The sequence below is a fragment of the Balaenoptera physalus genome (assembly GCF_965194825.1).
Source record: "Balaenoptera physalus genome assembly, chromosome: 3".
Classification (NCBI taxonomy): Eukaryota; Metazoa; Chordata; class Mammalia; order Artiodactyla; family Balaenopteridae; genus Balaenoptera; species Balaenoptera physalus.
The window spans coordinates 5,614,867-5,639,706 of NC_138890.1; the positions used below are offsets into that span (position 1 = coordinate 5,614,867).

The 24,840-nt window shown below is 49.1% G+C and overlaps 1 protein-coding gene and 1 long non-coding RNA gene across 5 annotated transcripts in view; one reads left to right on the top strand and one right to left on the bottom strand.

The window, feature by feature from the left end:
* The window catches only part of LOC309657647 (rho guanine nucleotide exchange factor 18-like), a 60,704-nt gene that overhangs the window by 26,352 nt on the left and 9,512 nt on the right, over nt 1–24,840 (top strand). For 3 of the 4 annotated variants that reach the window (XM_082455416.1, XM_082455417.1, XM_082455418.1), the window contains exons 1-10: nt 7,342–7,736; nt 9,248–9,360; nt 9,518–9,658; nt 11,096–11,346; nt 12,090–12,215; nt 13,914–14,031; nt 14,926–15,174; nt 16,543–16,619; nt 18,143–18,321; nt 19,135–19,226. In XM_082455416.1, the coding sequence (XP_082311542.1) occupies nt 7,357–7,736; nt 9,248–9,360; nt 9,518–9,658; nt 11,096–11,346; nt 12,090–12,215; nt 13,914–14,031; nt 14,926–15,174; nt 16,543–16,619; nt 18,143–18,321; nt 19,135–19,226 (1,726 nt within the window). In that variant the 5' untranslated portion in view covers nt 7,342–7,356. Of the gene's footprint in view, nt 1–7,341; nt 7,737–9,247; nt 9,361–9,517; nt 9,659–11,095; nt 11,347–12,089; nt 12,216–13,913; nt 14,032–14,925; nt 15,175–16,542; nt 16,620–18,142; nt 18,322–19,134; nt 19,227–24,840 lie in introns of those variants that run through there. The other variant, XM_082455419.1, reaches the window with a different exon arrangement.
* LOC309657653 lies at nt 1,082–7,077 on the bottom strand. Its single transcript, XR_014261871.1, has 2 exons — nt 5,028–7,077; nt 1,082–4,701 (listed from the first exon to the last, which is right to left on the bottom strand). It is a non-coding gene; the product is annotated as an uncharacterized lncRNA (long non-coding RNA).

A 24,840-nucleotide genomic window follows, 5' to 3' on the forward strand; every position in this document is an offset into this window, starting at 1 on the left:
GCCAGCAATGTATGAGTGGTCCATTTTTTCCACATCCTCACCAGCATTCAGCATCTTCACCGTTTTTTATTTTAGCCGTTCTGGTAGTGACGGCTCACGGTGGTTTTGCATTTCTCTGATGGCTAAATGATGTTGAACATCATTTCACATGCTTTTTTGCCATCTGTATATCTTCTTCAGTGAAATGTAGTCTTCATCTCTTATGCTCATTTTCTGAATGGGTTGTTTGTATTTTTACTGTTGGATTTTGAGAGCACGTCATATATTCCAAATGCTAGTCCTTCGTCAGATAGGCAGTTTGCAAAATATTTCCTCCCACTCTGTAGCCTGTCTTTTCATCCTTTTAACAGATCTTCCACAAGCAAATGTTTTTAATTATGACAAGTCGATTTAAAGATATATTTTTCTTTTGTGGATCAGGCTTCTGGTGTCATAGCAAAGAACTCTTTCACCCATCCAAGCCCCAGTTCCTGAAGATTTTCTCCTATGTTAGCTCTGAAAAGTCTTATAGTTCTACATTTTCTGTTTAAATCTGTGGTCCATTTTGAGTTCTTGTTTGTGAAAAGCATGAAGTTTAGGTTGAGGTTCATTTTTATGCCCACGGACATGGCCATTGGTCCTTTCTGCGTTAACTTCCGGAATTATCCATAGAATAATATAAACTGTTTTGTAAAATAGTGATTTGCGAGCATATCGCTTGATGGTATAACCCACATGTCCTGCATGATATTTACGCCAAAAATATATATTTGCTACCTTATTATCCTTTTGCTATACGTGAAGGATTTTTCAACACAGATCTCTAGATCACTCATTATTAAACATTAATTGTCAACTTATAAATCTTCATTCCAGAAGCAATTAACTGTGGGTGGTAGCAGTACAGGTTATTTCTACTTTAATACTGTTTTGCGATTTTTAAGTCTTCTGCACACGCAGTCAAGAAGATCCCACAATTCTTTTAAGTGGTGTTTGCTGGGTTTGACGTAATTTGGGAGTGGGGGGGGGCTTGTGTATTTTTTTAATTTCAGGTTCACAAAGAGTGTTCTTTCTGGCTCACACTTCTAAGCCCCAATATGCCTTTTATTTATTTATTTTTTTCTCTCTTTGTCCTCTGAGGCATGGGGCTAAGGTTTGGGATTTGGGGTTTTTTTTTCCCCCCTCCTGTATTTTTGTTTTTTTTTCTTTTTTATGCTGTCTTGCTTTTGTAACATCCAACTGAAGCAGGGCAGAGAAATCAATGAGTTGTCTCGGCATTGATTTAGTCTATTCCCAGGTGGCTGCTAAGCCGGGAGCTGTGAACTGAAAACTTCATTTGGTATCAGATTTTCTTAATTGTCTCTCGAACACTCGCCCGCAGCCCGTGCTTGCTAGAACTCTCCAGAGACAGGTGGCACTCGCAGCCTGAGAGAAAAGTCTTCGAAGACACAAAGAATGGGGGCAGGGAGGGGGGCCTAGGACCTCGCCAAATATGAGAAAAGGGGCAGCTGTTTCGAAGCCAAGCCTTTGAAACTGCCAGGCGGCTGGTGGTTTTTTTGTTTTTTTGTTTTTAATATTTATTTACTTATTTGTTTGTTTATTTTGGCTGCTCCGGGTCTTAGTTGTGGCATGCGGGCTTCTTAGTTGTGGCATGCGGGATCTTTAGTTGCGGCATGCGGGATCTAGTTCCCCAACCAGGGATTGAACCCAGGCTGGCTGCATTGGGAGCACAGGAAGTCCCCTGCGTGACCTTTTGCAGAAAACTGCAGGGACCTCTGTGCCCGGGCCCAGCTGCCTCCCAAAGATGTTTCCAGTTACTTTCCCATCGAGCAGCAGGAGGAATCTGCCATTTAGAATATAGAATTCTTTTTTTTTTAATTGAAGTATAGTTGATTGACAGTGTTGTGTTAGTTTCAGGTGGACAGCAAAGTGATTCAGTTATACGTATATATATCTATATATTCTTTTTCAGATTTTTTTCCATTACTATTAATAATTAATAATTTCCATTATTATAAGATATTGAGTATAGTTCCCTGTGCTATACAGTAGGTCCTTGTTGGTTAGAATATAAAATTCTTGCTTGGAAGTTGGTGTTTCTAGAAGCCAGTATGCTTCTAGATTATAAAGGACAGTTTAAGCCCAATTAAGATGGTCACTTGATATTCATAATGAGTTTCCTTGAAAAATGACTTTCAGCAGGTCCTTAACTATCAAGTCTTGTTCATGGACTTTCCTCGTGGGTCCTTACATTCCCCCAAGGGCTGATGGGGTTGTGCTTGTGTATCAGAGGATTTATAGACCGCAGGTCACTCGGGAGCCTAAGTACGCTAGAAATTAGCCCCTATTAACCTGAACTTTGTGGCGTGGGGTCTGTTGTCCAAGTAGAATCCCAAAGTGGGATCATCGTAGCTGTCACACCAGCTTAGTCGTCAGATTTGCTCACAGAGACCACTCTTCAAGAAACCGAGGCAAAACAGGTTTTAAAAAAAAAAAAAAAATCATGAGAAGAGGCTGCTGTCTGTTTGTGGCTGAGAACGGGTGTGTTTTTTCCTCCAAGCCAAGAACTTTTTCCATTTTCACCGTTCACTTCTCATTGTCATTCGTGGCTCTCCTCTGGGTCCCCTCTGTGGTGGACCGGTTGCCGCAGCGGGCCAAGAGCATGCCGATCGATGACACCTCTCAGCGGTGGGCAGACGGTGCTAATTAAGCTCCGAATCGGGTTCGATGGCTGTGCAGACAGCACAGCCCAGATCCCAGCGACCCACCACCCCCTGTCTGCCCCACCATGGCTGTCTGGTTTAGGAAAACACGAGGGCAGGATAAATACAGATTCCTGTCTGTCTCAGAGCCAGGGGCAGCATGACTAAGTCATACTGGGTGTGAAACCTACAAATCACTGGGCTTGTTCTCCTGCAGAAAGGTGACCCTTCTTCACAGGAGTTTATCCGCTGAACAGCTTTAACTGAGGTATAATTCACATATCATACAGTGCACCCATTTCAGTGTACGGTGCAGTGGCTTTTAGTGTATTCAGAGTCACCGCAATCAATTTATTTTATTTTGTTTTATTTTATTTTATTTTTGGCCATGCTGCACAGCTTGGGGGATCTTAGTTCCCCAACCAGGGGTCGCACCCAGGCCCCCACTGGACCACCAGGGAATTCCCCCCTTTTTTTCCGCAATCAATTTTAGAACCCCCAAGAGGAACCCCGTACCCATTAGCTGTCACCCTCCAGTCTCCCCAAGTCCTAGGCACCTACCTATTGATCTACTTTCCGTCATTGTGGATTTACGTATTCTGCATGTTTCCTATAGATGGAATCCTACACTGCGTGGTCTTGTGTGCCTGACCACTTTCACTCAGCAGGATATTTCCCGGGTGCATCCACATCGGAGCATGTTTCAGCATCTCATTTCTTCTTTAGATGAATGCTATTGCATTGTATGGATGCAGGATTCTGTCTTTGCAAATTCACCTACTGGCTAAAATGTATTTGTAACCCTCCAATCAGTACTTGTGGGGTGTTTTCACAGTCACGTGCAGAGACACTTGCGGTGAAAAATGTGAGTCACTAAGGCGCACGTTCCCAGCTGAGGTTGAACAGGCCGTGCCCTGCATTCTTGCTTCAGTTCATACTGCAAACACGTGTCCTTTTTGCATTGTATTTGGTGCCACACGTTTTGCCCTTTTTTTTGGTGGGGGGGGATCTTTTTGTTGGCGATTTGGCAAAGGGGCCCCCAAGCATAGCGCTGAAGTGCTGTCTAGTGGTCTTAAGCACAAGAAGGCTACAGTGGGTGGGCCTTACAGAGAAAATCTGTTAGACCAGCTTCGTTCAGACACAAGTTCAATGTTAATGAGTCAACAGTATATGTTAAATAATGTGTTTTTCAATAGAAACACACATAAAACAAGGTTACAGGATGACCGGTTGGCAAAAGTGCAGCCAGAAGCTCCCATAAGAGCCGTGGTTCTGTATTAGCTAATTCAGTCACTACCGCGAATAACAAGAATTGACTGTAACTTTTTATTCTGGAGTAGTTCAAGACTTACAAGAAGTTGTAAAAATAGACTTCCTGTGTACCCTCCAGCAAGCATCCACCACTCGTGACATCTCACATAACCATAGTCCAGTGGCAAAACCAAGACATTGATACAATGTTATCAACTCAGGGACAGACCCTGTTTGGGTTTTGCTAGTTGTTACCTGCACTCTTGTGAGGGAAAGGGGAGTGTATGTATCTGAAATGTTTTCCAGGTGTAGATGTGAGTAACCAATACCATAGTCAAGAGGCAGAACTATTCCATCACCCTAAATAAACAATGATTTCTTTTTTAAAAAACGGTGGCAAAATATACATAAACATAAAAGTGACCAGTTTAACCAGAGTACAGTCCAGTGGCATTAAGTACATTCACAGTTTTGGGCAACCACTACCACCATCCATCTTCAAAACTCTCCTCATTTTCCCCAATTGATACTCTGTCCGTGTTAAACAAAACTCCCCATTCCCCTTCCTCAGCCCCTGGGAACCCCCCATTCTAATTTTTCTCTCTGTGAACCTGACTCCTGTTGGGACCTCCTAGAAGTGGAATCCAAGGGTATTTGTCGTTTTTGTGTCTGACTTATTTCACTGAGCACCGTGTCCTCACGTTTTGTCCACGTGTAGCAAGTGTCAGAATTTCATTCCTTTTTATGGCTAAATAAAACCCCGTGAGGGCTTCCCTGGTGGCGCAGTGGTTGAGAATCTGCCTGCCAATGCAGGGGACACGGGTTCGAGCCCTGGTCTGGGAAGATCCCACATGCCGCGGAGCAACTAGGCCCGTGAGCCACAATTACTGAGCCTGCGCGTCTGGGGCCTGTGCTCCGCAACAAGAGAGGCCGCGATAATGAGAGGCCCATGCACTGCGATGAAGAGTGGCCCCCGCTCGCCGCAACTAGAGAAAGCCCTCGCCCAGAAACGAAGACCCAACACAGCCAAAAATAAATTAATTAATAAATAAATTTATTTAAAAAAATAATAATAATAATAAAACCCCGTGAAACAGTGATTTCTTGGCACCTGTTTTGTGGGAGGCACTGTCCTCCATTCTACCGGGGAGACAGCCAGTGATCAGAATATGTAAATTATATCATACGTTTAGGGGGCCAGTTCATCATTCTTTTAGCTGGAATTCTACCCCTTGTACCCTTTTGAGTCCAGTGGTACCTGGGGCCCCTAATCATGACCCCCAAGACATGAAAACCTCCAAGTGTCTTCTTAATCATCCAAGGAAGATCTAATTCCATTTATCGTAGATTTAGCGTTACCGATCATTTTCTAAAAATTCTCTGGAACCAGTGATTCTTAGAGGGTGTTTAGGGTGACTTTTCCTCCCGTGGGCTGTTTGATTGAAGCAGAATCCATCTGACTTCAGGCAGGACCTCGGATCACAGGAGCAATCTGTCAGCCGCACCACGATGCCGGGGCAAAGTCTTCATTTTAGCATTTGTCCCGTATTTGTACATCCCGATCATAATTGCCTGGGTGGAGTTCACTGGGCGTAGAAATGCCGGGAAGTGCCTGCCCTGGACCGTGGAGGCCTCGATTTATGATTTTCACCATTGCAAACGGGTGTTGGTATGTGAGCGACAGCCTTGTCATCTTTGTCTACTATGATAATAGCCATTGTTAGCTATTTATGATCACGACGTCAGGATGTTTGAGGTCACCGACCAAATGGCATCACGTAGTCTCCGTGCTGCTCAGAACCAGAGACCCAACTACTTTCCTTGTGTGACACAGAGAAACTGGTGGGTGGGTGCATTGGGGACCCAGGAGCCGGGTCAGGAAGGCCACTGGACAGATTTCTTCTTTTTTTCTTTTTTCTTTTTTTGGCCATGCTGCTCGGCATGCGGGATCTTAGTTCCCTGACCAGGGATGGAACCCGTGTCCCCTGCATTGGGAGCACGGAGTCTTAACCACTGGACCACCAGGGAAGTCCCCAGATTTCTTTTCAAGGCTGCTGTTTGTCTTAGAGCAAAGCTTTCAAATGTGGCTTTCACCCTGAGAATAAATAAATTAGCCAAGCGGCCAGTCGCAACTAGGCTTGACTTAAATGGTCTACTTGTCAAAAAGGAGGAGGAAAAAAAAAAAACAGCCTCATTAATGACAGCCTGGCTTTCCAAGAGCTGCATCTTTCCATCGATGGGGAAGGATCAGTGGGTACGATACATCTGAACATTCCAACTCTTTTTTTTCTTTTCAATACATATTTTTTAATTAAAAAAGGTAAAAATTACATTCACATTCCTTAAACACTTATCCTAATATCACATTATTCTTTTAAATAATTTGACTCTTTCTTACTTGTGTTCAACATCCTTTCTATTCAATATCCAATCTGATGCTAGATTTCTGTTTTTGTTGTTGTTTGTTTTTGTTTTTGTTATGTGTATGTATGTGTTTGGGTGTATGTGTCTAAAATCCAGTACAGTCATGTACTTCAAGTATAATTATAATAGATCCATACTTGTCTCTAGATTATGACCTTAATAGAACATACAAATTCTTGCTAGTACTGAGTATGAAAAAAATTGCAGATTTGAATCAGGTAGTCCTGTGAGTGATGTCATGGGCTTTCATTTATCAAATATAAGTGGCACTGGACATTGTACACATCTTCTTAATTCTCACTGTCCTTATTTATCAAGGTGAAGATAAGATTGCATACCTTGATACTTATTGAGAGGATCGAATGAATTAACATATAACATATGGGAAGAACATATTCAAGTATATGATCTATTGGAGGTAGTTGGCATCGACAGTAATATCCCAACTCTTAACGAGCAGATGAGGGCAGACAACCCTTCGGGACCCCTGTTGTGTGTTAGGTTGGTTTACGATCACCTTATAATATAGGATCAGGGCCTCTCATCAACCTTGGGAGTCAAATTCTATCAGAGCAATTACGAACAGTGGCGCGTGCAGCCAAACACCAGAGACCCCCATGGTCTCCGCATCTCAGAATCATCCTGACAGCCGGTCTCAGATTAATTACAATCTGAGATGTGTGTGATGTCGGCACAAGCTCCCAATCCGTGATCTTAAGACTCTTTGCGGTGGATGTAAGCTGCTCTTTGCTTTTTACCCCCTACCAAGACGGAGGGGTATGGGGTGGAGGAGTAGTCGTGTCGTTCTTATTTTACCTGTGGAGAAAATACTGTGCGATTTCCACACTAAATGGTCACAGCGGGGACCAATTTCCTGCCCTCCATACCCGAGGCTTCAGCCAATACAGTAAGAGAAGCAGCTTTCCATTTCTAGAAGGATCACCCCCGGGGCTATAAAAACGGCACAGCCCGGCTGGGTCTCGGTGCCCCCAGCGTGACCATGGGGAACGCACACTCCAAGAGCAGCGACGGGGCCAGCTCGCTCCGCGGCCGCCCCGAGCTCTCGTTCTACAGCTCTTTTCCCAGGAAGTGGAGCGAGAACGTCTTTCTGGATAACGAGCTGCTGACCTCCAAGATTCTGTCCGTGCTGCGGCCCCAGTCGGAGCGGGGCCTCCGGACGGGCCACCTCCGCTACCCTGCCCACTTCCTCAGCACCAGCTCTGTCTTTGCCTCCGTCGCAGCATCCCTGAAGGAGCACCGGAGGGCCACCCTCCTGTCCGATGGCAGCCCGGGCCTGGCCAGGAATGTCGGCATGACGGTCTCGCAGAAGGGGGGTCCACAGCCAGCACCCAGCCCGGCGGGAACGGGGACAAGACTTGGGTGAGTCGGGTACTCCCTCTGCCACAGGGGCTGACGAAGGGAGGGAGCAGGGGTGGCTTTCCTCAGGGACCCCGAGGACAGCCTCTCCGAAAGGAGACCCTGGGGGGGGGGGCGGTTGGGGAGAGCCCCACCAAGCGGCGAGATTGCTGTTAACACCTGCTTTGGAGATTCACTCCTTTTCCCTTTTCAAAAATGATGTGTTCTGGGGGTCCTCGGCCATTTGGATCCAGTTTGCTTCCTGCTCTTGAAGGACCCTTGGACAGGGCTCCTTTGTGTCCTCCAGACGAGGCTGGGAGTCCACTGAGGTTGCCGCGAAGTTTGTGTCCTGTTATTCATGCCTTAATCCGATTTTCCTAGGACTTTGAGGTGGTTCTTGTAATATTGTATTCAGCAGCATTCAGGTAGAAAACCTCACGTTAAAAAAAAAAAAAATGTCACTCATCCTTGGATGAGTCGGTGGGGAAAGGAGCTGATTTTCTTTTTCCTCGAGAAAGGATTCTCCCTCCAATCTCAAGTGGGAATGAGGCTGTGTCCAGCCTACTCTGGCCAGAAAGAATTCCAGGGGTTCCTGAGGGCTCGGGTGGCCAGGAAAGGAAGCATATAATGAATGCACCCTTAGAATGTACTTGAACATTAAATTAAAGTTAGTTTTGATGGCAGATATAGGGAACAAACTAGTGGTTGCCAGTGGGGAGAGGGAAGGGGAGAGGGGCAAGATAGGGGCAGGGGATTAAGAGGCACAGACTACTATGTATAAAATAGATAGGGCTTCCCTGGTGGAGCAGTGGTTAAGAATCTGCCTGCCAGTGCAGGGGACATGGGTTCAAGCCCTGGTCCGGGAAGATCCCTCATGCCGTGGAGCAACTGAGCCCGTGCGCCACAGCTACTGAGCCTGCGCTCTAGAGCCCATGAGCCACAACTACTGAGCTTGCATGCCACAACTACTGAAGCCCGCATGTCTAGACCCCATGCTCCGCAACAGAGAAGCTACCGCAATGAGAAGCCCGAGCACTGCAACAAAGAGTAGCCCCCCTTGCTGCAACTAGAGAACGTCCACGTGCAGCAACAGACTCAACACAGCCAAAAATAAATAAATTAAATAAATAAATTTATTTAAAAAGATAAAATAGATAAACTACACGGGTGTATTATACAACACAGGGAATATCGCCAATGTTTTTTAATAAGTATAAATGGAGTATAACCTTTAAAAATTGTGAATCACTATGTTATACACCTGTAACTAATATAATATTATACATCAACTGTACTCCCCCGCCAAAAAAGGCAGTTTTGATGGAAGAAGACCTGATGTCACATTGACAGATAGTCTCCTAATTTTCAAAATGATCTGTGAGTTAAGGCTTATGTTGATAGGCAGAAAGTTCTCAAATAGTATCTAATCAGATTGAGTAACAACGTGATTTGCCTTTGTAGAATGTGTGTGTGTGTGTGTGTGTGTGTGTTTAATGCAATTTTTTTAAATGACTGGTTTTATGATTTCCATTTAGACCAGTCACAGGAGAGATGGATGAAACCGACACATTGTCTCTGAAGTTCAAGCAGGCAGCCGATGACTCTCTTTCACTTACATCTTTGAACGCTGACTCCATCTTAATAGAAGGTACCGTCACCTCGATTCTTTCTCGGGTGTCAGGTGGTCTCCATTCACTGGGAGGCGCCAGGACCCACATCCGGGCATCCAGGCGGCACGGGCAGGGGCAGCCCCAGGCCTGCCAGGCCCCGGGCCCCTGAGCAGCAGCCTCCTGTTGTTCCCTCAGACCCCTACACTGCCTCGCTGAGGCGTGAGATCGAAGCAGATGCCCACGAGTTCGAGGCTGAGTCCTGGAGCCTCTCCGTGGACCCCGCATATGTGAAGAAACAGAAGAGGGAGGTGGTGAAAAGGCAGGATGTGCTTTATGGTAAGGAGGCCTGCCACGCCAGCCCTTCACTTCCTACCCCTCCTCCTTCTTCTTTTTCCTTTTCTCCTTCTCCTCCCCTCCCGCTCCCTCTTCTCCTCCCCCTCCCCCTCCCCCTCCTCCTCCTTCTCCCCCTCCTCCACCTCCTCCCTCTTCTTCTTCTTGATTTTTTTTTTTTTTTAATTTATTAATTCCATCTGGGAGCCAGGGCTCCACTGCTGACCCTCCCTGAGACTGTGTGGCCCACTCCACCTACTCCAGCAGGGTAGCCCTGCCTTCCGGGCCGGGAAGGAGGTGGCCGGACGGGGCTTTGTGAGGACCAGTCCCCGAGGACAGGAATGGCTGAATGCCCAGTCCTGACTCGTCCTTACCTTGCTGGTGACCCCGAGAGAGAAGACCGCCTGGGCCCATCCCAGCCATCCCTGGTGACCACAGACAGGCCCGGGCGTGGTGGAGGTTTTGGAGGCAGGTCCCTCTCTGCGTGTGACTGTAGCGCTGCTCCGGGTTGGGCGCCCCTTCCCACTGGCCGTTGGAGAACCTGGCCATGGGCAGCTGCTGTCCTTAGATGGGATGTTGCAGTCACCGTGGAAACCACATCTCCCAGACACCACCCATCCCTGGGCTGGGTGCCCCCCGTGGGTCCCTCCAGGCCTCCAACACTGCTCAGTGGTGTCCACTTACCAGTGGACACTCACTTCCTTCCACATTTTACACACTGAGCTCCCTGCCAGGGCCAGAGCAGGTTGGGATGTGGGTGGGGAGGAGAGCCTGAGCCCGGCCAGGAGTCCTGCCTAGAGGGCGGGGGGGTGGTGCAGTCCATCGCTTCCCTCTGGGCAGCCCTGTGCCACGCTGTCTCCACTGCTGGGCAAGCTCAGACTCCTTGCAGCCCCGTGGCTGGCGACCCTGGCCCCAGCCGGCGCCACTGACTTCTGTTTCATCTCTAACAACTTCAAGGCCTTGACTTAAACGGCAGAGGAACTCCATCACAAAATCGAATCTTTCTTTGCCTTTAACAGTGAATTAAAATCCTCCCTGGAGCCCCACTTTTCCCATCAGTTGTAGTCTGGGGCAGGTCTCTGACATGCAAGTTTCACATCCCTGGGAGGGGTGTTCGTCAGAACAGTCTTCTTTGTTTCAAACAGCCTGGAAACGTCTTCGGTTGACATTAGGCAGGAACCCCTCCTGTGAATTTGAGGTCCCAGCGCACATCCGGGTCCTCTCTTTCCTGATGTCCTTCCACCCCTCGCCGCCCCCTTAAGCTGGGCCCCCCAGCACTGCTGGGCCCGGGAGGACAGGAAGCCTGGCCCCTGGGCTGTCAGACCACCAGGGCGAGGGCTTCACAGAAACCTGAGAAGCCGGCCTGGCCCGTCGCGGGACAAGGGAGGGCCGAGCCGGGGCGTTGGCCCCGCATCACTAAGTCCCGCGTCCCTGTCCCTGCAGAGCTGATGCAAACGGAGGCCCACCACGTGCGGACGCTCAAGATCATGCTGAAGGTCTACTCCAGGGCCCTGCGGGAGGAGCTGCAGTTCAGCCCCAAGGCCATCAGCCTCCTCTTCCCAGGCGCAGACGACCTGCTGGAGGTGCATGGCCACTTCCTGTCTCGGCTGAAGGAGCGCCGTCAGGAGTCCCTGGAGGAGGGCAGTGACCGCAACTACATCGTCCAGAAGATCGGGGACCTCCTGGTACAACAGGTGGGCGCGGCCAGGGCGGCTCAGGGCCTGGACCAGCCCCTGCCCCGTCTCTTTCCTTCCAATGCAGAAAGAACATGCCCCCCATTTGCTGAGAGCCCCAGCCCCAGGGGACTGCAGTCCCGGCCCCTTAACAGCCACGCATCCTGCCACCAGCCTAGAAACACAGAGACCTAAATGGTGAATGCACTCGTCTAGACACTATCCAGTGGGTGTTCTGGGCTTTTGTTTGTTTGGTTGGCTGGCTTTTATTTTTTTTGGTCTTGACGGCTGTTTGGTTTTTGGACCAGAGCCATCCATGGTAGGGCCATTGACCCTGAGCTGACTTCTGAGTGGACTTCAGGGCCAAGACCGAGATTGACAGAGGGGACCCAGGGCCCCTCGTCTGCCCTCGGAGTGCCCGGAGCATCCCAGGTCAGCTAACTAGGATGCATGAGAAGAAGACGCCGTTCGCTTTTGAATTTCTCTAACATTCTTCCACTTAAATTTATTTTTCCTTCTCGGACTTCGGGATGTTTTACAAGCACCTGTGACGTGTAGACGTCTTCTCCTTTTCCCTTTCGGTACCTTGCGCTGAGACACCACGTCCTGAAGCATTTCTCTGTTCGGTTGCAAGCGAGCCAGACAAAAAAGTGAAATCCCAAGTCAAGTCAATCTGCGTTTTAGCAGTCAGGCGAATGAGGTGAAAACATTCCCTGGCAGTTTTTGTGTTTCCTTCTAGTAATGCCTCCATGGCCTCTCTTCAGTTTTCAGGTGAAAACGGGGAGAGAATGAAAGAAAAATACGGTGTCTTTTGTAGCGGCCACAGTGAAGCCGTCAGTCACTACAAGTTGCTACTGCAGCAAAACAAGAAATTTCAAAACTTGATCAAGGTAAAAATATATATATATATAGTATTTATTTATTTATTTTTAAGTTTATTTATTTATATTTTTGGCTGTGTTGGGTCTTCGTTTCTGTGCGAGGGCTTCCTCTAGTTGCGGCAAGCGGGGGCCACTCTTCATCGCGGTGCGCGGGCCTCTCACTATCGCGGCCTCTCTTGTTGCGGAGCACAGGCTCCAGACGCGCAGGCTCAGTAGTTGTGGCTCACGGGCCTAGTTGCTCCATACCATGTGGGATCTTCCCAGACCAGGGCTCGAACACGTGTCCCCTGCATTGGCAGGCAGATTCTCAACCACTGCACCACCAGGGAAGCCCCTGTCTCATTTTTAACCACAAACTCCTTCAGAACACAGTGGTGAAAGCTCTGGAGAATCCCCGCGTGTAAAGCAAAGCAGGCCTAGGGTTTTGTTCCTGCTGCAGCAGGGTGGCCCCTGAGATGCCCCTCAATGGATGACCATGGGTCCTCAGACCGTTGACGGGACATGAGTGTCCTCGCAAGGGGCCGCCCTGCCCCGGGAACCGGCCCTCCAGAGCCACCCGCTCTGCCTCGGATGCTCCGGCAGATGCAAGACCTGCCTTCCTCTAAGCCTTTGTCCTTTCGTCACCTCCTCCCCTGTCTGGTCCCCATGCATCCCCTGTAGCCCGTGGAATGACCCATACCTGTCTTCTTTCTGCCCAACAGTGTGCAAGTGCTCAGGGCCCAGGAGCTGAGTCAGTGGTCGGGCAAGACCCCGCCCCCCACATCCTGGGAGGCGCTCCTGGGTCAAGGCTGCTGGGCGCTGTCAGCATGTGCCCTGCGGCAGCCCCGGCCCACTGCACCCCGCAACAGCTCCGCACCTGCAGCCTGTACCGCAAGGACTCTACCCTGAAGTGATATCCAACAACTAAAGGTCTAGAGTTAAGGATCCAGGGTTGTTAAATTTTACCCCAGGGAACTTCCCTGGCGGTCCAGTGGTTAAGACCCCGCGCTTCCACTGCAAGGGGCACGGGTTCGATCCCTGGTCGGGGAACTAAGATCCTGCACGCCACGAGGTGTGGCCAAAAAAAAAAAAAATTCTAAAAAAATTTCACTCCATTATCCTGGCAGTGGATAGACGTGAAAAGGAGAGGGTTGTTTGGGGGCCTGAGTCCAGTGGTTAGGACTTGGCACTTTCACTGCCGCGGGCCCAGGTTCAATCCCTGGTCAGGGAACTAAGATCCCGCAAGCCACATGATGTGGCTGGGGAAAAACAAGTGACTTCAGGTGACCACTTGCTAGGGTCTTAGCCAGAAGCGTGCACCAGCAGCCGCCAGGGAGCCAGTTCGGGGAGCACCGGCCCAGCGCGTCTGGAGGGTCCCGGCGGCCATCAGCAGGGCTAGGGTCTGCGCATGTGCGTGTGCACGTGGACAGCTCTCCAGGCGATTCCCAGGACCACCCCCCACTCACTCCCCCACCCCCCGGCTGGTTTCTTCCTAACGGGTTCTGCGGGGGCCCACGTTTTATAGCAAGTGAGGCTGCCTCTGCCTTTGTGGCCTTTCTGTATACAGCAGGCAGTCCCTGCTTTCAAGTACCTGCAAAGCGGCAAGGATAAGGTCCCTGTAAGCCGAAAAGGGACCGTGAACTGGAATCACTCGATAACCGACCATGAACTGACGTGGCGGGGGATTAGACACCCACGCAGCATGGCTTTGTTTCCTCCGTGTCATAGAGAATCGGCAACTTCTCCATCGTGAGGCGGCTCGGCGTGCAGGAGTGTATCCTTCTGGTCACCCAGCGCATAACCAAGTACCCCGTGCTGGTGGAGCGTATTATTCAGAACACGGAAGGTACGGTAGCTCTCCTGTCTTGCCCTTAGGTGCTCGGTGGGGAGGAGGGTCTCTGTCTCCCCACCCCCTATTCTAATAGTGGGTTAGATAATCCACTCTGCGATCTGTCCCTCGTTCTCCGGATTCAGCTGGGCTCAGCAGTCACTGACTGAGCTGCCACCTTGCAGAATCCACTGTGCTGGGTGCTAGGGTTTCCAACCAGGGTGCCTGGTCTCGCCTGCCGTTACCCCCCCAGTCCTCGCACAGTCTGGGCTTGAGCAGCCCTCAGTCAGTATTGGAGAGTGGATGAAAAGACATGGGTAGTGCCCTTGCTAAGGTCACCCCTGGGTGACCCACACAGGCCCAGAGGTGGCCTCCGTGTCACGTGCCTGGTGCCATGGAGGGCAGAGAGGAAGGGCATGTAGCCCAGCCGGGGGTTCCCGGAGGCCCAGGCAGTGCTGACCACACCTCCCTTGTCTCCAGGGGATTTGGGTGGTGGGAGAACGCACGAAGTTCCCTGCCGTGAAAGCAGAGCCCTTGGGGTGGGGGGAGCCAGCTCTTGGTAATGGCTGGAGGTGGAGGGAGTCTTTCATGGAGAGCTGGAGGGCAGCGGGGAGTAGTCTATTTACCGAGGAATGGCCGGCGGAGTTATGCAGGGGCTGTCTTTGCCGCTTGATTTGCACCTCAGCTTCTGCATTCGACAGAAGCTCTGTCTTGGTGAAAACCAAACGCTCGGCTGTCACGTTTACTTTGGAGAAGTGTTTACATCTCAGGAAATTCGAGTTGGAAGGTGATTCTCGAGGGTCCTGTGAGCAGTGGCCTCGGGACACACCTCCTCGGCCCCGTAGCCTGTCCGCCTCCATCGCGTTCGTGGACGCAGACCAAGGAAAGCGCTAACTCTGCTGTGTGTGGCAGCTGACTCCGAGGACCACAGAGACCTGACGCAGGCCCTGAGCCTCATCAAAGGCGTCATCTCGCAAGTGGACGCCAGGGTCAGCGAGTGCGAGAAAGGCCAGCGCCTCAGGGAGATCGCGGGCAAGATGGACCTCAAGTCCTCCAGCAAGCTCAAGAACGGGCTGACCTTCCGCAAGGAGGACATGCTGCAGCGGCAGCTCCACCTGGAGGGCACGCTGTGCTGGAAGACCACGTCCGGGCGCCTAAAAGGTAAAGCCCCGCTCCAGTCACCTCTGCTGGACGCCATCCTGGGTTGGTGGGTGCCATCCTGGGTTGGTGGATGCCATCTTGGATCGGTGGCACCACCTTGGAGTGGTGGACGGCATCCTGGGTCGGTGGCACCACCTTGGAGTGGTGGACGGCATCCTGGGTCGGTGGCACCACCTTGGAGTCTTGGGTACCCTCTTGGATGAGTGAGCGCTATTTTGGGTTGATGGGCACCAGCTGGCACAGAGCCACTGCAGCCTGGCTGCTTCGCGGCTGAAGGGAGGTTACCTGCTGAGTCAGGTCGAGCACAGAAGTAGAGCAGGAACGAGGTGGAGGTGGTCGTACCAGCACCCTCTGTGTCCGGTGGTTGAGATGGTGTGGTGCACACAGGGAAGGCCGCCAGGTGAAGAGGGCACACTGAGTCATTGACTCCTGAACAGAAACCTGGGGTATCAGGACACCCCAGATTTAGCAGAGGCCCCAGGGTTCTAAACAACAGTCACAGGCCCCAGTGGGGGTAGAGGATGCCACCTGGGCCACGGACCTCCGTGGCCCCCAGCATCCCACCCGCTGTTCGGGGCGAGCTCCACGCCCTACTTTCAAGATCCGTGGTGTGGTTCCAGACCAGAGAGCGCTCAGGGGCTCATCCCTGAGTTTCCTGTCCATTTCATGAGCCTCTAGAAGCATCCTAACCTGTCCACTGGCATCAGCCTCTTTAAAGATCTTTGGGGGGTGTCGCAGGTAGCCAGACGACAGGATGTGCTTGTTCTTAATTTGAGCAGGTAAGCAGCCAAAAGATATAGTTTACAGTTGAGCAGCCCCTGCATGCCAGGCACCGAGGCGGGTGGCAGAGGCCCCTGCCCACGTGGGGCTCCAGTTGGTGGGCAGAGGAGAGAAGTAAGCACAAAAACAGTGAAAAGCACAGTAAGTGCTTTAGAGGAACCCAGCAGGCTGCAGCGCGAGAGAGTTCCATGAGGAGAGGGTGTCTGATTGGGATGGGGTGTCTGAACAAGCTCCCCGAGGAGACGGTATTTTCGTTTCCCGCAGCGCGAGTGCTCCTGTTGGAAACACAGCTCGGGATTTGTACCCACGTGCACCAGCTCTGCCGGGCGGGTCACCGCACCATGTCCCTACAGGGACAAGGCTCCGAGCCTACCGCCACCAGGACGCTCGGGCATGCGGGCACGAGAGTTTTGCTACGGCAGGAAGCAGGACGCGAGCATCCAGGGGCTCGGCATTCAAAGCTGAAACCAGGAGGGTGATGGGGTGGGGTCAGGTTGAAGGGCGCCCGCGGGCTGTGGCGCCGGCCTGGGATTCCTCGTCTGCCTGGCGGGACCCTATAAGATGTTTCCTTCTGCGTTCTCCCCTTAGATGTCCTTGCTGTCCTGTTGACGGACGTGCTTCTGCTGCTACAAGAAAAGGATCAAAAATACGTCTTTGCTTCCGTGGTACGTGTCCCATCCCTTCGCAGAAAGGGCTGCTCAAAGCTGCCTGCACGGGCCGGGGAGGGAGGGACTGCCCCACTGCCAGGGCAGGGGGACAGCACAAGAGCAAGGAGGCTAGATGAGCACATCCACATGTTACCCCGTCGTCCCAGGCCCTCCCCAGGGCCAGAAGGTGCCAGCAAGGCAGGAGTAGAATTTGCCAAGAATGGGCTCCTGTCCAGTGGCCTGAGGCGGCTTCAGGGTCGCGCCAACATCTTGCCCAGTTCCGCCCGGGCTCTGTGGTTCCGTGGCCCTTCCCCTCACAAGCGCCCGGGCTCTCACAGGCCCGGGCAACCTCGCCGGGAGAGCCTGTCCCTCCTTCCCGGGGAGCAAGCGCGTCGCTGAGGATGCGCCCTCAGGCAGCCACTGCCCTGGGACCTTATGACCACGTTGGCCTCACGGCATGCTGGTCCCAGAACAGCCGCGTCACAGGAGCCAAGCTGGCCGGGAGCTCCGTGCGGACGGAGGGCTCGGAGTCAGGCTGGGATTCCGCCCATCCCACCCGGCCCACGTCCACCGGGGACTCGGCCTCGACCTCTGCTCGCTTGGGTGACCCATGGGTACCTGCCGCGAAGGGGCTCAACGAACCCGTTTGCCTCTGGGTTCACCTGGAGAGGAAAGTGGCCTTTGTCACTCAACTCCAGAGTCTCGCCCCTTTCCCAGAGACTTAAACTAGCTTCTCAGGAAGTTTCCAGAAATAGGTCACGCTGTCTTGCCAAACGGTGGTCTCGCCCTGACGCCAGCCCACCTTGTGTGTGCTGTGTGTCCGCTCACGAGGGTGACGCGACATCTATGATCTGCTGTGCTGTCTGCTCCCCACGGTCTCCCCTGCTCGCCCTCTGTGTGCGTGTGTGTGTGTGTGTGTGTGTGTGTCTGTGTCCTGATTGCCTCTCCTCAGAAAGACACCAGTCCTGTTGGGTCAGGGCCCACCCTCATGATCTCGCTTTAACTTAATCACCTCTTTAAAGACCCTGTCTCCAAATACCGTCACATTCTGAGGTTAGGACCTCGGCATCTGGATTTAGTGGGGAATGGGGGGAAAGGCAGTGTAGCCCATAACAGCCAGTTAAAATCGCACATTTTACTGGTCAGTCAGAGCATTATCTCTTGTCGGACACACCACAGACTGGGAATACTGGTTGGCTCTGGGTGTTTGGAGCACAGGGTTGGGAGGAAGATTTATTTGTCATCACAGACTGCCTGCTCTTGTATCTTCTGAGTTTTATACAGTGTACGTGCGTTAGCAATTATAGAACATTTTTTAAGCACGTTGAACAGGCACGTGAGAAGGATGTGAGGATATCATCGCGATAGTGTCCGTTTCCCCCAGGTGGCAAAATCTTTCTGCTTCGAATTGTTGGAGGATAAGCAGGGTGCACGCCTCCCCCGCTCCCCCCCAGTCCCCTTCCCCGCCGGCTCACGGCTCCACGGCTGTGGGGCTGCAGCAGGTACAGGGTGACCCTCCCCGCCCCGTCCCACCCATGCAGGACTCCAAGCGCCCCATCATCTCGCTGCAAAAGCTCATCGTGAGGGAGGTGGCCAACGAGGAGAAAGCCATGTTTCTGATCAGCGCCTCCCTGCACGGGCCCGAGATGTACGAGATCTACACCAGCTCCAAGGAGGACAGGAACACCTGGATGGCCCACATCCGCAGGGCCGTGGAGAGGTGAGCGGGGCGCGGGTGGGCCTTCCCTCCACCAGCGGCTGTGCCCCTGGCTTTGGTGGCTGGCAAATCAGCAGAGACCTTGGGGTGCCTGCGACGGTGCCGGGGGTCGCAGGCGGGAGACCCCTTCGCTTTTCCCCTCCCTGTCATTCCACCTTGGTGCTCTGTCCGTCCCCTCACCTAAGGGCAGACAGAGGACGCCATTCAGCCCCTTCCGACAGCGGCTGAAAAGGCCCAGATGTCTGTGGCTGGAGGATGCGGGGCCCGCAGCTCTAACCTTCTGTATTGGTGGGCTGTCCACCTGACACGGGGGGCTGTCCTTCCTCCTCGGGCCAGGGGAGCCCTCAGGACCCCAGCCCCGTGGCTTTGAGTGACGCCTGCCTCCTGGTCCACCGACAGACGGTGGCCCAGCCTCCCTGCCCAGCCTGCTGCTGCCTCTCTTTATGCCCAGAAGCTTCTCAAAACCGTAGTCTGCTTCGAGCCCCCTCAGTACTCAACTTCGGCCCTGCTGGCCTTGCAGCCTCCTGTAGCTGGGAGGTCCGCAGGGAATGAACTGCTCTGTCTCCTCCTCCCCCCCCACCCCCTGCAAGTTGTGCCAGACATTTAAAACCTGTGGCCGGTTACGTCCCGACACCTTGCGACTGGAGGCTTGCCGACGGCTGTGTTTCTGTCCTGCACGGTTGACCGTTAACAAACTAAATCTCTCAGCACGTCAGAGATGCTCTTTGCAGCCGGACCTGCAGGCAGACCTCAGTGCTGTTTCAGAGGCGGCCAGCGCGTGGAGCGTGCTCGCCCATCCATCCCCTCTCCCTGCAGCTGCCCGGACGAGGAGGAGGGCCCCTACAGCGAGGCCGAGGAGGAGAGGAAGGTGCTTGAGGCCCGCGCCTTGAGGCTGAGGGACTTCCAAGGTAAGGGCGGGGTGGGGTCAGTGTCACCTCCGCACCCACGACGTGGCCCTCGTCTGGTGACTTGGCCCCAAGAGCCCTCCTGGGCCCAGCAGTAGCCTTTCTGTTCTATCCCATCGGAACTGGCCGTGGACCGAACCGCCACCCAAGTGCCCAGGAGTTCGGCTGTGGGCTGTCCCATGTCCTGCGGTTCTGTGGGCCGTTTGCCCTGGGGTAGCGATCTTCCAGAGGGTGTGTGGGAAAGGGGGGTGGGGCGCTAGGGTTCCTCCCTCGGTCCTCGCTCAAGAAGGGCTCAATAATTCACATACCTTACCAGTCACCCATTTAAAGTGTGCCATGCAGTGGCTTTTAGTATATACCGAAAGGATGTGCAACCATCACAGTCAATTTTAGGCTGTTTTCATCACCCCAGAAAGAAGCCCCATCCCCATTAGCAGTCACTCCCGTTCTTTCCCCATCTCCAGCAGCTGGGAACTTCTGTCCTACTGTCTATCTGTCTATGAATTTACTTATTCCAGACACCTCGTATAAATGGGGATATTTGTCGTTTTGTGACTGGCTTATTTCACCAAGCGTGATGTTTTCAAGGTTCATCCCTGTGGCAGAATCTCCTTCCTTTTTAAGGCTGAATAATATTCCATTGTGTGGATGGACCACATCGTGCTTATTCTGCTCCCCGGTTTTAACAGATTCCTGTGAGATTTCAGCGAGGTCACTGCCAAGAATCCATCTCAGTACTTTGTGGTCTCAGTCAACTCCCCTCCTCTCTCTCACCAGTGTGATATTTATGTTTAACATAGGTAACATTTGAGCAGTAAGCACATAAAATTAGGCAGTATGTATTTTATCTCTTTTTGCGGGGAGAGGTGCAAGTTTGAGGGTATTAAGGAATAAAAATGTCCAAAAGAAATCAGGGAGAGAAATCCCACTGACCCCTGAAAGTATAATGTTAACATAGTATTCATTTCATCCCGTTCTAAATTTTTTTTTTTAACATCTTTATTGGAGTATAATTGCTTTACAATGTTGTGTTTCTGCTGTACAACAAGGTGAATCAGCTCTATGTATACATATATCCCCATATCCCCTCCCTCTCGCATCTCCCTCCCACCATCCCTATCCCACCCCTCTAGGTGGTCACAAAGCACCGAGCTGATCTCCCTGTGCTATGCGGCTGCTTCCCACCAGCTATCCATTTTACATTTGGTAGTGTATATATGTCCATGCCACTCTCTCACTTCATCCCAGCTTACCCTTCCCCCTCCCTGTGTCCTCAAGTCCATTCTGTGCGTCTGCGTCTTTATTCCTGTCCTGCTCCTAGGTTCATCAGAACCTTTTTTTTTTTTTTAAGATTCCGTATGTATGTGTTAGCATACGGAATTTGTTTTTCTCTTTCTGACTTACTTCACTCTGTACAACAGACTCTAGGTCCGTCCACCTCACTACAAATAGCTCAATTTCGTTTCTTTTTATGGCTGAATAATATTCCATTGTATATATGTGCCAATCTTTATCCATTCATCTGTCGATGGACACTTAGGTTGCTTCCATGTCATGGCTATTGTAAATAGAGCTGCAATGAACATGGTGGTACATGACTCTTTTTGAATTATGGTTTTCTCAGGGTATATGCCCAGTAGTGGGATTGCTGGGTCGTATGGTAGTTCTATTTTTAGTTTTTTAAAGAACCTCCATACTATTCTCCATAGTAGCTGTATCAGTTTACATTCCCACCAACAGTGCAAGAGGGTTCCCTTTTCTCCACACCCTCTCCAGGATTTATTGTTTGTAGATTTTTTGATGATGGCCATTCTGACTGGTGTGAGGTGATACCTCATTGTAGTTTCGATTTGCATTTCTCTAATGATTAGTGATATTGAGCATCCTTTCATGTGTTTGTTGGCAATCTGTATATCTTCTTTGGAGAAATGTCTATTTAGGTCTTCTGCCCATTTTTGGATTGGGTTGTTTGGGTTTTTTTGATATTGAGCTGCACAACCTGCTTGTATATTTTGGAGATTAATCCTTTGTCAGTTGCTTTGTTTGCAAATATTTTCTCCCATTCTGAGGGTTGTCTTTTCGTCTTGTTTATGGTTTCCTTTGCTGTGCAAAAGCTTTTAAGTTTCATTAGGTCCCATTTGTTTATTTTTGGTTTTGTTTCCATTACTCTAGGAGGTGGGTCAAAAAGGATCTTGCTGTGATTTATGTCATAGAGTGTTCTGCTTATGTTTTCCTCTAAGAGTTTTATAGTGTCTGGCCTTACATTTAGGTCTGTAATCCATTTTGTGTTTATTTTTGTGTATGGTGTTAGGAAGTGTTCTAATTTCATTCTTTTACATGTAGCTGTCCAGTTGTCCCAGCACCACTTATTGAAGAGGCTGTCTTTTCTCCACTGTATATTCTTGTCTCCTTTATCAAAAATAAGGTGACCATTTGTGTGTGGGTTTATCTCTGGACTTGCTATCCTGTTCCATTGATCTATAGTTCTGTTTCTGTGCCAGTACCATACTGTATTGATTACTGCAGCTTTGTAGTATAGTCTGAAGTCAGGGAGCCTGATTCCTCTAGCTCCGTTTTTCTTTCTCAAGATTGCTTTGGCTATTCGGGGTCGTTTGTGTTTCCATACAAATTGTGAAATTTTTTGTTATAGTTCTGTGAAAAATGGCATTGGTACTTTGATAGGGATTGCACTGAACCTGTAGATTGCTTTGGGTAGTAGAGTCATTTTCATAATGTTGATTCTTCCAGTCCAAGAACATGGTGTGTCTCTCCATCTGTTTGTATCGTCTTTAATTTCTTTCATCAGTGTTGTATAGTTTTCTGCATACAGGTCTTTTGTCTCCTTAGGTAGTTTATTCCTAGGTATTTTATTCTGTTTGCTGCAGTGGTAAATGGAAGTGTTTCCTTAATTTCTCTTCTGGATTTTTTGTCATTAGTGTATAGGAATGCAAGAGATTTCTGTGCATTAATTTTGTATCCAGCTACTTTACCAAATTCATTGATTAGCTCTAGTAGTTTTCTGGTAGCATCTTTAGGATTCTCTATGTATAGTATCATGTCAGCAGCAAACAGTGATAGTTTTACTTCTTCTTTTCCAATTTGGATTCTTTTTATTTCTTTTTCTTTGATTGCTGTGGCTAAAACTTCCAAAACTACATTGAATAATAGTCATGAAAGCGGGCAACCTTGTCTTGTTCCTGATCTTAGAGGAAATGGTTTCAGTTTTTCACCACTGAGGACGATGTTGGCTGTGGGTTTGTCATATATGGCCTTTATTATGTTGAGGTAGGTTCCCTCTGTGCCTGCTTTATGGAGAGTTTTTGTCATAAATGGGTACTGAATTTTGTCAAAAGCTTTTTCTGCATCTATTGAGATGATCATATGATTTTTATCCTTCAGTTTGTTAATATGGTGTATCACAATGATTGATTTGCATATATTGAAGAATCCTTGCATTCCTGGGAGTTATCCCACTTGATCATGATTTAATGTGCTGTTGGATTCTGTTTGCTAGTACTTTGTTGAGGATTTTTGCATCTATGTTCATCAGTGATACTGGCCTGTAGTTTTCTTTTTTTGTGACATCTTTGTCTGGTTTTGGTATCAGGGTGATGGTGGCCTCGTAGAATGAGTTTGGGAGTGTTCCTCCCTCTGCTATATTTTGGAAGAGTTTGAGAAGGACAGGCGTTAGCTCTTCTCTAAATGTTTGATAGAACCTGCCTGTGAAGCCATCTGGTCCTGGGCTTTTGTTTGTTGGAAGATTTTTAATCACAGTTTCAATTTCAGTGCTTGTGATTAGTCTGTTTATATTTTCTATTTCTTCCTGGTTCAGTCTGGAAGGTTGTGCTTTTCTAAGAATTTGTCCATTTCTTCCAGGTTGTGCATTTTATTTGCATATAGTTGCTTGTAGTAATCTCTCATGATCCTTTGTATTTCTGCAGTGTCAGTTGTTACTTCTCCTTTTTCATTTCTAATTCTATTGATTTGAGTCTTCTTTTTTTTCTTGATGAATCTGGCTAATGGTTTGTCAATTTTGTTTATCTTCTCAATGAACCAGGTTTCAGTTTTATTGATTTTTGCTATTGTTTCCTTAATTTCTTTTTCATTTATTTCCTGTCTGATCTTTATGATTTCTTTCCTTCTGCTAACTTTGGGGGTTTTTTTGTTCTTCTTTCTGTAATTGCTTTAGGTGTAAGGTTAGGTTATTTATTTGAGATTTTTCTTGTTTCTCGAGGTGGATTGTATTGCTATAAACTTCCCTCTTAGAACTGCTTTTGCTGCATCCCATAGGTTTTGGGTCGTCGTGTTTTCATTGTCATTTGTTTCTAGGTATTTTTTGATTTCCTCAGTGATCTCATGGTTAGTTAGTAGTGTATTGTTTAGCCTCCATGTGTTTGTATTTTTTTAGAGTTTTTTTCCTGTAATTGATATCTAGTCTCATAGTGTTGTGGTTGGAAAAGATACCTGATACAATTTCAATTTTCTTAAATATACCAAGGCTTGATTTGTGATGCAAGATATGATCTGTCGTGGAGAATGTTCCATGGCACTTGAGAAGAAAGTATATTCTGTTGTTTTTGGATGGAATGTCCTATAAATATCAATTAAGTCCATCTTGTCTAATGTGTCATTATTAAAACATCTTGTGTTTCCTTATTTATTTTCATTTTGGATGATCTGTCCATTGGTGAAAGCGGAGTGTTAAAGTCCCCTTCTATTATTGTGTTACTGTCAATTTCCCTTTTTATGGCTGTCAGTATTTGCCTTATGTATTGAGGTGCTCCTATGTTGGGTGCATAAATATTTACAACTGTTATATTTTCTTCTTGGATTGATCCCTTGATCATTATGTAGTGTCCTTCTTTGTCTCTTGTAATAGTCCTTATTTTAAAGTCTGTTTTGTCTGACATGAGAATTGCTACTCCAACTTTCTTTTGATTTCCATTTGCATGGAATATCTTTTTCCATCCCCTCACTTTCAGTCTGTATGCGTCCCTAGGTCTGAAGTGGGTCTCTTGTAGACAGCATATATACAGGTCTTGTATCCATTCAGCCAGTCTGTGTCTTTTGGTTGGCACATTTAATCCATTTACATTTAAGGTAATTATCAATATGTATGTTCCTATGACCATTTTCTTAATTGTTTTGGGTTTGTTTTTGTAGGTCCTTTTCTTCTCTTATGTTTCCTGCCTAGAGAAGTTCCTTTAGCATTTGTTGTAAAGCTGGTTTGGTGGTGCTGAATTCTCTTAACTTTTGCTTGTCTGTAAAGGTTTTAATTTCTCCCTCGAATCTGAATGAGATCCTTGTTGGGTAGAGTAATCTTGGTTGTAGGTTTTTCCCTTTCATCACTTTAAATATGTCCTGCCACTCCCTTCTGGCTTGCAGAGTTTCTGCTGAAAGATCAGCTGTTAACCTTATGGGGATTCCCTTGTATGTTATTTGTTGCTTTTCCCTTGCTGCTTTTAATATTTTTTCTTTGTATTTAATTTTTGATAGTTTGATTAATATGTGTCTTGGCATGTTTCTCCTTGGATTTATCCTGTATGGGACTCTCTGTGCTTCCTGGACTTGATTGACTATTTCCTTTCCCATGTTAGGGAAGTTTTGAACTATAATC